General features: G+C 44.7%; 1 protein-coding gene across 3 annotated transcripts in view; it reads right to left on the reverse strand.

Moving 5' to 3' along the window:
* Window positions 1-80: 80 nt before the first annotated feature.
* The window catches only part of Gpatch8 (G-patch domain containing 8), a 77010-nt gene continuing 63956 nt past the window's right edge, over window positions 81-13134 (reverse strand). For 2 of the 3 annotated variants that reach the window (XM_021177201.2, XM_029483228.1), the window contains 2 exons: window positions 10125-10255; window positions 81-5067 (listed from right to left, as the gene is read on the reverse strand). In XM_021177201.2, coding sequence (XP_021032860.1) covers window positions 1176-5067; window positions 10125-10255 — 4023 coding nt within the window. In that variant the 3' untranslated portion in view covers window positions 81-1175. Of the gene's footprint in view, window positions 5068-10124; window positions 10256-11373; window positions 11424-13134 lie in introns of all 3 variants that reach the window. The other variant, XM_029483229.1, reaches the window with a different exon arrangement.

The raw sequence follows: 13134 nt of genomic DNA on the forward strand, positions 1-13134 counted from the left end.
GCAGGATGAACCAACTACTGCAAATTATTTAACACTGTCCGTCCAAAAAAAAAAAAAAAAAAAAAAAAAAAAAAAAAAAAAAGTGTGTCAACATTTTTATAGTTCATAACTTCAAAAAATACAGGAGGTTGATAAAATATACATGCTTAGTCATTTTTGCATCTAGCAGAAAACAAATATTTTATTTTTTTAAATTTTATTTTATAACCTTTAAAGTTTCTTACTTCAACTAGGGCAAACATATTTACAGAAAGCCACCAGAACAAGGATCACTTAAAGAGCTGGATGTAAAAAATATTATTGCAGTATACTACAAATACGGAACCTTTTTAATATGAGCTACAAAAAGCAGCATTTATGTTTATAGAGTTCAGTGCAATTTTACATTAAAAAATCCTATAAATTAAGAAGAAAACATCAACATAACAGAAGGAAATATACCCTTCAGACACGAGCTCCTTTCTGGGAAGCACATGGGTGACCCTATGATCAGTGTAGCTTCTACTCACGATAGGATCTTCTTTTCTGGGATATGTAGATGCCTCTTCTGGGATGAGGGGCATGAGGACAGTAGTGCCAAGTGCATGGCTCTGTTTATAAGGAAAGTAGATCAAATTGCAGCCTGAGTTGCTTTTGGTTCTAGGTTAGACTCCCTCTTCCACCTCACCTGGGATAACGTGTCACAAACGGATAGTCAAAGACACTGCCGAAAAGTGGAGTTTTCACCACTGAAGAGACAGCCTGGCCTTCCTCGTGGCACTGAGAAGGCAGGACCAGATGGGCCCGTGGCAAGTGCTTTGGTGACAACCCATTAGAGGAGGAAAATGTTTTGAACTTACAGAGGGGAAGTGCAGAGGATCAGAAAGTAGAGGAAGGAAGGAGGATTACTTGACAGTCTGGAGATGTTGCTGCAGAGGACTGTGGGTAGCACTTACTGGTGTTCCCTAGCTTAGAAACACAGGAGGGAGGGACTAATAGAAAGGGGGTAAATATCCCTGATAGTAAACCCAAAGCAAACCTCAAATCTAAATCCATCCCTGCAAGCCAAAACTCATTTCTTTGGCTGTCAAGACACTGCCCGTTCCAGCTTTTACTTGCTGGTATAAATGGCTCAACACCCCCAAGGGAAGAATAGGTCACCTTCCCTGGCTCAACACAGGCTTCCGACTCCCAACTCAAGTCCCATGGCTGGGAGGGTGCTGCAGGTCCTGACCTGAGAAGATGGGGTGAAGCAGTGGGTGAAGATGGAGGGCCGTGGCAGCTGCTGCAGCAGGCCGTGGGGCAAGCAGGGTGGGGTAGAGGGCAGCGTGTGGGACGGGATGAAAGGTAAAGGGTCCAGGATGGATGGCTGAGGCAGGAATTATATGGATAGGGTGGCTAGCTAGAAAGGTGGCAGGGTGGCCAGGGATAATTGAGTGAGTGAGATGGGACAAAGAAATAGGGGTTAGATGGGGCTGGGGAATATGATGTACTTGAGCAAGCGGCTGAGGGTGGGGGTGAGGGTGAATGCCAATGGCGGCGGCAGCAGCTGCAGCATGATGCTGTAGGATGGCATGCTGAACAGTGGTGATGGAGGTGGCAGAGGCTGTGGCTGGCTGCTGAATGTGGATGGGCTGCAGGGCTGGTGTGGCTGGAGCTAGGGCGGTGGAGGCTGGAAAGGCCTTCACTTGTTTGGCCAGCAGCTGCTGCTGGATGTGCTGCTGTGCAGCCTGCTGGAGCTTGCTGTACTTCTCCATCTCCTCGGGGGTGAAGGTGATGGGCTGGCTCTCGAGAGGAGCCAAGGAGGCATCCTCAGTCCCATCTGTTGATTCAATACTAGGTTCCCCACTGGGAGGTGCATAACTGGGGAAGTGCTCAAGGTCTGGGGCTATAGGCAGCAAGCTGGATTCCACAGGGCCTGGCTGACTGCCACTATCCAGAGACTCCAGAGCATCCCCATCGCTGGGGTCCGGGAGGTAGTTACGGGAGATGGCTGGATCCCCAGGGTAGCAGTCAGTGTGGGCTGGGGTGCCTAGAGGGGCCACAGAGTGATCAGCAGTAGCTTCTTCAGACTTTGGCTCTTCTGGGGGAGGGTCTGATAAGGGACCAGCTGCTTCCTCTGAGAACTGATGCCCAAATGGAGCATCACTACTCCTTGGGGACCCTTCTTCTGGCTCTGAATGTTCCTGCTCTTCTCCCCTTTCTAAGCCAGACTCTTCACATTTCTTATTGGACTTCCGGGTAGCTGGAAGCTTCCCTATCATTGGAAGAACAGGCTTATTACCAAGAGACGGGGGGAGCTTAGGCCCAAAGTAACCTTGTGGGGGGTTCTTGTACTTAAGCCCAGCCTTATTAGGGGTGGCCAGCACCTCCTCACACACATTGGGTTTCCTCTCCACTTTCCTGGACTGGATCTTCTCTAGCAGCAGTCTGGCAGTAACAGAATTCTTATCTTCAGGACTGCAGTCACTTTCTGACCCCCTTCCTGTGCCAGTATTGCTATTCTGGGAGGGCAGGCCTGCTCCTTTACTGTCATCTCCTCTGCCATCTTCTTTCTTTCCAGGACCTTCTCCCCGACCTGATCGGAAATAGTGGGGGGATTGAGAGCGGTAGATCTTTGAACGAATGAAATCCCGGCGGCCAGAGCGCCTTTCCTCTGGGCTCTCATGACCCCATGAGCCCTTTCTAGAGCCTGATCTCTGAGAAGGGCTCCTGGTGCTGCGGCTCCGGTCCCGGCTATAGCTTCGGCTTCGCTGCCAGCTGTGGGCTGTGGTGCTGCGACTTCTTCTCTTGCTTCGACTGCGACTACAGCTGCTACTGCGGCTTCGACCCCGGGATCTTGATCGCTCCCTTGTATGACTCCGAGATCGGCTTCGGGACTGGCTGCAACTGAGACTATAGTCATCATCAGATGATGAGTATTTGTGTCGTTTAGACCTGTGTTTGGAGCTGGTATAGTCTGAATCATCTGAATCGTGAGAGCGCTTGGAGTGCCTTCGTGATCGGTCGCTATAGTCACTGTAGCTATCATCAGAGTAACTGTGCTGTCTACTATAGCAGCTCTGGTCTGAAGAGGCGTCAGAGCTGCTAGAGTAAGAGCGCCGGGAGGAACGATGTGAGGAATGGCGATGGCCAGATCGAGAGCGGCTACGAGAATGCTCACTACCCGAGTCTTCATCTTCCTCTTCCTCCTCCTCCTCCTCTTCCTCCTCCTCCTCTTCACTGTACTGGGATGGAGACTTCTGGTGCAGACGGTGTGAGGAAGCGTCATCACTATCATCACTACTGGGTTGGCTCCGATGGCTGGACCGGCTGCTATGTTTGGTGTTAGCTCTCCGCTGGCAGGAGGAAGTTGGTGGTTCACCTTTGTGCTTCCTCCCACTGTGATCTTGGCAACTGCTACCACCCCCACCATCATCCTTCTTGCCACTGTTTCCTTCTTCAGCAGGAAGGGATCTCCGCTGGGAATCATCTTGAGCTCGGCGCCGCCTTCTCGGTGGTGCCGGGCTGCCGCTTCCAGGAGGTTCTGGTTTGGGTCCGCGTTCAGAATCAGCTGTGGCTGATGATTTGTTCTTCTTCCGTTTTCGTTTCTTGCGCTTCTTAGATTTCTCCCCAGACTCTGCCTTAGAACTCTTCTCTTCTGTGTCAGCCTTGTGTTTACGTTTGTGCTTGCTGGATTTTTTGTGTTTCTTTTTCTTCTTGTGTCTGTGAGACTTGCCTGATGGTTCTTTCTTGCTAGGATGGCTTCTCCCAGTGTCTTCAGTTTCTGACATATGGCTACCCCCAGGCTCCTGCTTGTTCAGGCTGCTACAGGCAGCCCCTGAAGCAGGTTCATCCACTCTGCCTTCTGAAGAGAGCACTACGTCCTGCCCCTCTGCCTGGCTTTTATTCGGTTCTCTAGGATCAACGCTCTGGAGATGATCCTTTGAGGAGCCTCCAACATCTTTTGGCTTTTCTGTCCCTTTAGCTTTAGCATCTTTGTTTCTTGAAAGTTTAAAGTCAAAGTATAAAGGATTACAACTGTAGGAGATGGAAGGCTCTGCTTTGGTGAAAATGAGTAGTTCTGATGGCCACTGGAGAGCAGTGCTTTCATCCTTGCTTAAAACTGGAAAGAATGGACCAGTGGGATGCTTGGGTCCCTGGCCTGCTTTTGTTGCTGGGGTGGCCTGAGAAATGTCTTTAGGATTGGACTCACACATTGGGCTCTCTGACGTCTCCCTACTCTCTACATTCTGCTCATCTCCCCCTCCTCCCGAGCCTTTCTTAGTTTCAGTTTTGACTCCATGCTCTGAAGGCCCAGCCACAGCGGCTTCCTTTTGCAGCTCAGAAACTTCACTCACTGTTTTTTCTGCTCCTTGGCTTGCTGCTGCCTTACTACAGCCTTGAGGCCTGGGAGAGCTGCTTTTTCTGTTCTCGGGGGCATTCTTTGAGTGTGCACTATGATCCCCTTCCATCTGTTCACTGGCTCTCATAAAGAGTAAGAAGGGGAAATTAGGTTTGACCTTGCAGTGTGCTGGGGGGATGTAGTGGTAATATTCTGGCTCTGTAGCCCCTGTTCCTTCTTCCCGTTTCATCCTTTTCAACTTGGACAGTGTTGAGGCAAGGGACCCTCCATCCTGAGGGTCTTCATCTTCTTTCTTTCCATCAAGATTACCAGTGCCATCAGTATCTCCCACCTTCTGCACCCCTTGGTCAGAGCTCTTCTCATCAGCCTTCGTTCCATCTTCTGAGCTCCCTTCCTCTGCATGGTCCTTGAAAACGGATGCTATTGATTCAAGTTTGACGGGAGCTTTCTTGGCAAAGGAAAATGATACTCCCAATTTCTGCAGTGGGGGTCCCAGATTATTCTTAATGCCAAAGCTAATACCTTGGGAGGCTAAGCCAGGAGCCTGTGACTGTCCAGTGGTATTAGTGATCTGTACTGACGTGAAAGAGCCCCCTTTATCTGTGGAGAAGTCAGCTCCAAAGCCACAAGAAGAAACAGCACTTGCACCACTGTTGGTTGACGACTCGTCTTTATCCTCCTCTCCACCATCCTCGTCTACAGCTACCGTGGTTGGTCGGAACATGGGCCCACTTCCCGGTGCACTATACAGTGGTGAGAAAGTGAGAAAACAAAAGAGAGGATTCGAGTTATAGATCGTATATAAAACATTCGTCTTCTTTGTCCTTCCACTGATGAGTTGGGTCTCAAAGATACAGAGTGGCTGTCCCTAGCAATGTGCTGATGAATGGAACTTGTTGAACAGAGGTAGGCAAAGTTTCATTTGGTTCAAGTAACAGGTTAAATTCCCAAGGCCAGCTAGCTATTGCTATCCTTTAAGCTGTTTGCCCTACAAAAAGGCTCAAGTTCTTTTTTTTTTTTTTTTTTTTTTGGTTTTTCGAGACAGGGTTTCTCTGTGTAGCCTTGGCTGTCCTGGAACTCACTTTGTAGACCAGGCTGGCCTCGAACTCAGAAATCCGCCTGCCTCTGCCTCCGGAGTGCTGGGATTAAAGGTGTGCGCCACCACGCCCGGCTAGGCTCAAGTTCTTTACCAATAGCATCTCACAGTTTCTTCTTTAATCTGTTACCAAGCCTTTTTTTTTTTTTTAATTTAATTATTTCTCTGGGGCTGATGAGATGGCTTAGTGATTAAGAACACTGGTTGCTCTTTCAAAGGTCCCAAGTTCAGTTCTCAGCAACCACATGGTAACTCACAACCATCTCTAAAGGATCTGATGCCCTCTTCTGGCATGCAGGTGTACATGCAGACAGAGTAAATCATGTATTAGGGCAATCATATATTTAAAACAAATTTTTCCTTTTCATTTTATTTGAATATTATGTGCACATTTTGCTTTTCTGTATGCCTGTGTATTACATGCATGCATTGCCTTTGGAAGTCAAAAGAGGACATTGGATCCCCTGGGATTAGAGTTTATAAAAGATTGTGAACTGGAGATTGAATCCAGGTTTTCTGAAGGACATCTAGCGCTCTTTAACCACTGAACAATCAATCTCTCTAGCGCTTCCACTTTCAAGACTACATGTATTTGTTTAGTTGGGGAGAGGGGGAGTCGGACAGAAAGAATGCATGTGAAAAGTCTGTATCTAGAGGCTAGAGCTAGTTCTCTCCATCTACCATGTGGATTCTGGTGTTTGAAATTAGATGGCAAAAACCTTTACCCACTGGGCCATCTTGCTGGGCTTCCAATCTTTCTATCACCTTACCGTAACCTGGCATATAATCAACTATGCGGATATACAACCATTCCAAAGGTTTTTCTACAGGGCATAGTGGTTTAAGCACAGTACTTAGGAGGTAGAGATACAGGATTACTATTGAATTCAAGATTGGTTTCATCTATGCAGTGAGTTCTAGTTCATCCTATACAACATTTAAAAAAAAAAATTCTCTTTCTATTTGTGTGTTCATTTATGCCATGCCATTCATGTTGAGGTCAGAACCTGAGAGTTGGTTATCTTCTTCCATTACATAGAGCTGGTGAGAAGTGTTTCAAATTTTACTTTTATTTTATTTATTTAATTTTTTTTGAGACAGGGTCTCACTATGTAGCCTTAGCTAGCCTAAAACTCATTTTGTATATAGGCTAACCTTCAACTCAGAGGTTAGCCCAAGCATTAGGAATAAAGCTATGCCCTACCACACTCCGTTCAAATTTCACTTAATAAAAAAAGAAAGAAGGAAGGAAGGAAGGGGAAAGGGGAGGAAAAGGAGGAGGAAGAGAATGAGAAGGAGGAGAAGAAAGGAAGAGGAAGAAGAGGAAGAGGAGGAGGAAGAAGAGGCGGAGAAGGTAGTAGAGCAGTAGAAGATACTGGTTTGAATCTAGAAGGCTGGATTTACAAGTATATATGCAGCTTACAAATTTTATAAATACACATACACATTCTGAATTAAATATAGCTGGAAGCCTCTACTGGACTACCCCATGTGGTTATACTTGTTTTAGAAATCAGCTGGGCAGTGGTGGCACACGCCTTTAATCCCAGCACTTGGGAGGCAGAGGCAGGCGGATTTCTGAGTTCGAGGCCAGCCTGGTCTACAGAGTTGAGTTCCAGGACAGCCAGGGCTACACAGAAAAACCCTGTCTCAAAAAAGAAAAAACAAACAAACAAACAAACAAACTAAATACTCTTCCCTATGTCTTAGGCATTATACCTAAATCCATGCTTTGGTTTAATGACAGATTATTACTCTAGTCAATATACTCTAGATATTTGAAGACTACAGGTGGGTACATGACACTGGATTGTACTTAATCACACATATGTACACATCCACAGAGAGAGAGAGGGGGCTACATTATAATAAAGTTTAATTTATAAGTTTATAATTTATAATGTAAGTTATGGGAATATGGACTTTTTCTTCCCATCAACGGATAGGGAGCATGGAAATAGCAAATAAAGGAATGATTCATTTTTCAGGCATTATAGCACACATATAGCATACAGCTTAAACATTAATAATTCTATAATTTTCTTTTTAATGTATTTCTTGTTACATTTTATTAACTGTGTGTGTGAATGTACACAAGCCATGGCACATGTGTGGATATCGGAGAACAACTTGTAGAGTTGATCATCTTCTGCTGTTTGGGTTCTGGGACTTGATGAGGCTTTCAGGCTCACCTCCTCTACCTGTTGAGCCATGCTGTTGGCCCCTGTTGAACTGCAAGAATGATTACACTTGGGCTGGAGAGACGGCTCAGCAGTTAAAAGCACTGACTGTTCCTCCCGAAGTCCTGAGTTCAAATCCCAGCAACCACATGGTGGCTCACAACCATCTGTAATGAGATCTGATGCCACCTTCTGATGTGTCTGAAGACAAGTGGCAGAATATCTACATACGTGAAGCAAATAAATCTTAAAAACAAAACAAAACAACAAAAACCCTCAAACGATTATACTTTGGTATGTGTGTGTGTGCTCAGAATGATGCCTAGAACAAGCAGCGTTCCAGCTCCTACAACAGAACTAAGAAGCTTTAAAGCCAGTGTTTACCGCCTGTCTTGCTGTGTATGGACTATCTAGGCATTTCCTGTGGCCTGAACTCAGTAACTAAAGACAACTAGTTAGATATAACTAACTGTGGGCTGCATTCAACTTGGGGCCAAAAAATCCAGATACCATGGTATCTAAATTTTGTTGTATGTGTTATTGCTGTTCAAGACTGAGTCCAACCAGACAGAGATAGTAAGACATACTATATTATGTCATAGTCTACCTCATATCAATGAACAAATGATGTTGCATGGACAGGGCCCAGTGCCAAACCAGTAACCTATACACTGATCATTTTTACCTAGTCATCTTTTAACTGCTAATTTATAAAATAGCTAAAGTTGCTTCTGAAGAAAAACAAGTGTTATAATATGTCCTGAACCAGAAAGTAGCCTGACATACATCTTTTGTGGCGATATCCATCCCTAGAGCCCATGTAAAGGTGAATGAACAGACCAGACTGCAGTGCTGTCCTGTCATCCACACATACACCACGGCACATGAATCCATGCACAAACACAGGAAGCAAATGCAATTTGGAAATTTGTCAGATAAGAAACTGCAACCAAGCATGGTAGCCACACCTCTGATTCCAGCCCTCTGGAGACAGAGGCAGGAGGATCTCTGAGTTCAAGGCCAGCCTGGTCTATACACCAAACAAATTAAACACAAAATAGAAATCTGAAATATAGGCTAAGACCAAACCAAGAATATGAGGGGAATGGTCCTCTGGAGAGTGACTGAAACACATAGGTGCACACATATTTCACACGCCAGGGTATTATGCTTTTGCAGGTAAAGTGGTAAGATTTCTGAACATTCAGAAGCCAAGGCTCTGTCCCCTCCTCCTCCTCCTCCTCTTCCACCTCTTCTTCCTCCTCCTCCTCCTCTTTTGTTTTCCTGTGTAGTCCTGGCTGTCTTGGAGCCCACTAGGTAGACCATCATGGTTGTGAACCTCTAGAGATTTGCCTGTCTCTGCCTCCCAAGTGCTGGGATGAAAGGCCTGCGCCACTATGCCTGGCCCCCTCTTCTCACTTTCAAAGTTTGTCTTTTACTTTTCCCAGTAGTGAAGAACTTGGATCCTTAAAGAGGTACTCTATCCTGCCCTACACTCAATATATCTTTCTAATAATAAAACTTTATTTTTTTTAATTTTTAAGTTTTTGTTTGTTTTGTTTTTGAGATGACAGAACTCATTGTATAGATCAATCTGGCGTCAAATTCAGAAATCGGCCTGTCTTATTTCCAGAGTACTGAGATTAGGGCATACACAATCACACTGGCTAACTGTAGAGTTTAAAAAGGCAGTGATAATACCTGACTCAGCAAACATGTGCTAGGAGGCTGTAGTGGTAACCTGGAGTGCTGTGCTTTTTTTCTACACGGTGCGCTGGAGAGCGTGGAACAGAAACCACGGCCTCACTGTGGCAGGAGGCACCTTTTAGTTGTGTCTAATATACACAACTAAAGTCAGTCACTCTTCAGGACAACTCCACGGAGCTCTCCACTTCACCCCTTCTCCTTTCTCTTTTCAGACAGGCTCTCAAGTGTCCCAGGATGATCTCAGACTCATTACACAACCAAGCACAGCCCTGGACTTCTGGTCCTCCTGCCTCTCCATCCTGAGCGCTATTGCCAACATATGTGGTACTGAAGAATCAAACCCAGGACATTATATAGCCTTCTGTAAAGCACTGAGATAGACACCAGCCCAATTCAAAACCTTGGCTTAAGAGTTTCTACTTTATTTTTACTTATGAGCACTCTGCATGTACACGTGATCGCCAGAGGAGGGCAGCAGATTCCTTACAGAGGGTTGTGAGGCACCCTGTGGTTGCTGGGAACTGAATGGGACCTATGGAAGAGCAGCCAGTGTTCATACTGCTGAGCTAGCTCTCCACAGCCCCTCCCCCCGCCACCCAAGTTAAATAATTTTTAGATATATACTTTTTGAGATCAGGTCTCATCAGCCAGGTTGGCTTTACTCTTACAGCAATTCTCTTGCCTCAGACTCCCAAGTGCTAGGATTATAGGCATGAGCTACTACATCCAGTGTTTGAATTATAATTTTAAACCTGTAAATTTAAAATTTAAGGATTCTATTTATCTACAGGACATTCCTAACATGAAATTTTCCTACCATTCAGCTTGTTTTCTTTGCTCTGCCAACTCATGGAGCCGCCGAAGGGCTTTTTCTTGTTTCTTCTCGTCTTTGCGGGATCTTGAAGACACATTTCGGGCAAACTCTCTCTGCTTGAGATCTTTTAATCTCTGAGTTAAAAAGAAAGAAACAGAAGGTGAGCAATTTTTAATAACACACAGATGTGAAGGCAAAGCCTTTATAATATTTACCCTGAACCAATGTTATAACACTGGCATGGAGTACACTAGTCTATTCATGTGGTGCTCAGAAACACAACGCTGGTCACTTAGAGCACGACACTTGGATTATGGGCATTTGTAATTAGGACAGCAAGTCATTTGCCTTATTGTACAGAACAAAATGCTTTCAGAAGCAACACGCAGATTTTAGACTATTGGGAAGAAAGAAAAGAGACCAATCACCTGCTCTTCCAGGACGCAGAACCAGACAAACAAATGTGAGAGAAATCGCAGTAACACAGGCCAAAGTGACAGAAAGGGGTTAGGCTGGTACAGAAAATTACCCAAGGTGTAAGAGCTAAAAAAAAAAAAAAGCAATGTACAGCTTACATGGGAGGTTATCACTATCAGAGCAAACAGAAATACTTTCTTTCCCCACCATAAAAGTGTGGGGATTTTATCTGGTTTTAGTGATAACAGAGGTTTCTTACAATTATGAAAGTCGAGAGGTCTTCCAACCCTGGCATGTTCAGAACTCAGCCTGACCACTTTCATCCAGCCTGTCTGCTAAAATGGAAATAATCATGTTGCTTTCCACTCCTTCATAGCCCTGAGAGGAATATCAGGGAAGAAGGACACAGGAAAGTTGAAGATTCTGTGACTTAAAATTCTAGTAACAGAATGGGCCTTTTGTTCTCAGAAGCTACTGTGTAATTTTCCTCAAAACAGAAGAAAACAAAAAGCGAAGAAGTGTCATGAGACAGGCTGGTGACAGAGTCCGACATACCCATCTGCAATGAAGACGGTGCAACACACTCCAGAACATGAAAAGTGAACGCAAGGCCTGCCCAGCAGCCTATGCTCTCCCAAACAGCTTAGGAAAAGGGAGCTGACCCAATATAAAGTGGACATTGCTTTAGAAAGGCATGGTGTTCAACAGACAGAGGAATTTTCTTACCTAGTATTTATGAAATGTGTTTCAAATCTTTTGGAACTGGGAGGGGGAAAGGTAGAAAGACACACACACAAAAAAGATATACAGCTAAAGACACTATAGAAAAACTCACTCTTGTGATCTGGGCTCCCAAATTAGAAGGATTTGCTCTCAAAACATCAGCTGAAAACGTCACATCACAAAGAGAAAAAAAAAAGTAAAAAATAAAACAAGAGTGGAAGAGAAAAAATAAGGCAAGCATTACTACATAAGCTCTCAGTGAATCTACAAATGATATACTCAACATCAGGGACAAAAGCATCTACTCAACGAGGGCTGGGGAGAAGCAAGAGTGGAAAACACACACGTGTATGTATGTGTACACACACACACACACACACACACACACACACACACACACACACAAGTAATCACGTCTAGATAAATTAAACTACCCTTTTTCTGTAATAGGTTCCATTTCTTCAAGAGAAATGGTCAGAGAACTTCAGGAAAGACTGCTATTGTCGATGAGCAGTGAGTGAGGCCGTACTCATTCCTCTTAAGTTTGGAGAACATCAATTAATCAACAGCTAACAAAGCTGGTGCTGGTGTAGGTCCCATATAGATTTAGATTTCTATAAACTCAAGTCATTCCCCGCCCCCCGCCCCCTTTGGTACTAAGCTTACTACTGAACTATCTATAGCCCCAACCCTTTTAGAGAAGGCCTCACTGAGGTGCCTGAAGTCACCTTAGTCTGTGGCCCAGGCAGGCCTTGAACTCCTGCTACTGCATTCCAAGTAGCTGGGATTACACTTTTGCACCACCAGGCTCAGTGAGGATCAACTATCTTAAGTATGAATTTCAATGTTTTTCTTCTGAGAGGAATGGGGCAGAATGGATTCACTATGACTATTATGCCATTTGTTATGGATAAATCTTTTTTTTCCTCCTTCCTAAACACTTAATAGACTCTCTTATCAAAATTTAAATAGAATGCAATGTTTTTCTCATATCTCCCTATACACCTCAAGAAGTTCTACGTGCATCTAACTCAAAGCAGGCATTTGTTGAATTATAGGACATTGTTCAAAAAATAATCATATTCATCAAAGCCTGGAGCCTCCAGATCGTGTCAGACAAGGATTAGGTTTTCCTCCCCCTCCTCGCCTCTCTTTTGTCTCTTTGTGTAGCCCTTGGCTGGCCTAGAACTAAAGAGAGAAGAACCACTTGCCTCTGTCTCCTGAGTACAGGGATTTAACGGGTGGTCCATCACACACCCCTGGCTCTATACGTTCCAAAAGATGAAGGAACAGGACCAAGCTCACAGCATTCTCAACACATTCTACCCAAAAGTTCTGCTCCAAGTACACAGACACAGACAGGAAACAGAATGTCATCAAGGAGGCATATCTCAAGTGTTAGGCTTCCTTCTAGGTAAAACGTATCCGAGTACTCTATCAAGTCCAGCAAATATTCCTTCATAACCCTCACAAACTTCACAGTCAAACCTGGAGTCTCAGGGTAGAATGAGAACTTTCCAGGTTTAGCACAGTCTGAGAGGCAGCATATAAATCTCCCCAAACCCAGCACACAGACACAGCTGCCTTTCCGATGGTGACTGTCTTAGTCAGGGTTTCTATTCCTGCACAAAATATCAAAACCAAGGAGCAAGTTGGGGAGGAAAGGGTTTATTCAGCTTACACTTCCACACCAAAAGTAGTCAGTACAGTGACATTCTGATGGAATGGAGAAACACGCCTTTTCTTTAAAAGGAATAATTTCTCTTCTCTTCTCCTTCCTTCCTTCCTTCCTTCCTTCCTTCCTTCCTTCCTTCCTTCCTTCCTTCCTTCCTTTCTTTCTTTCTTTCTTTCATTTTTTTAAAAAAAGATTTAT

Source organism: Mus caroli, chromosome 11, assembly GCF_900094665.2.
Source record: "Mus caroli chromosome 11, CAROLI_EIJ_v1.1, whole genome shotgun sequence".
In the NCBI taxonomy this organism is placed as follows: domain Eukaryota; kingdom Metazoa; phylum Chordata; class Mammalia; order Rodentia; family Muridae; genus Mus; species Mus caroli.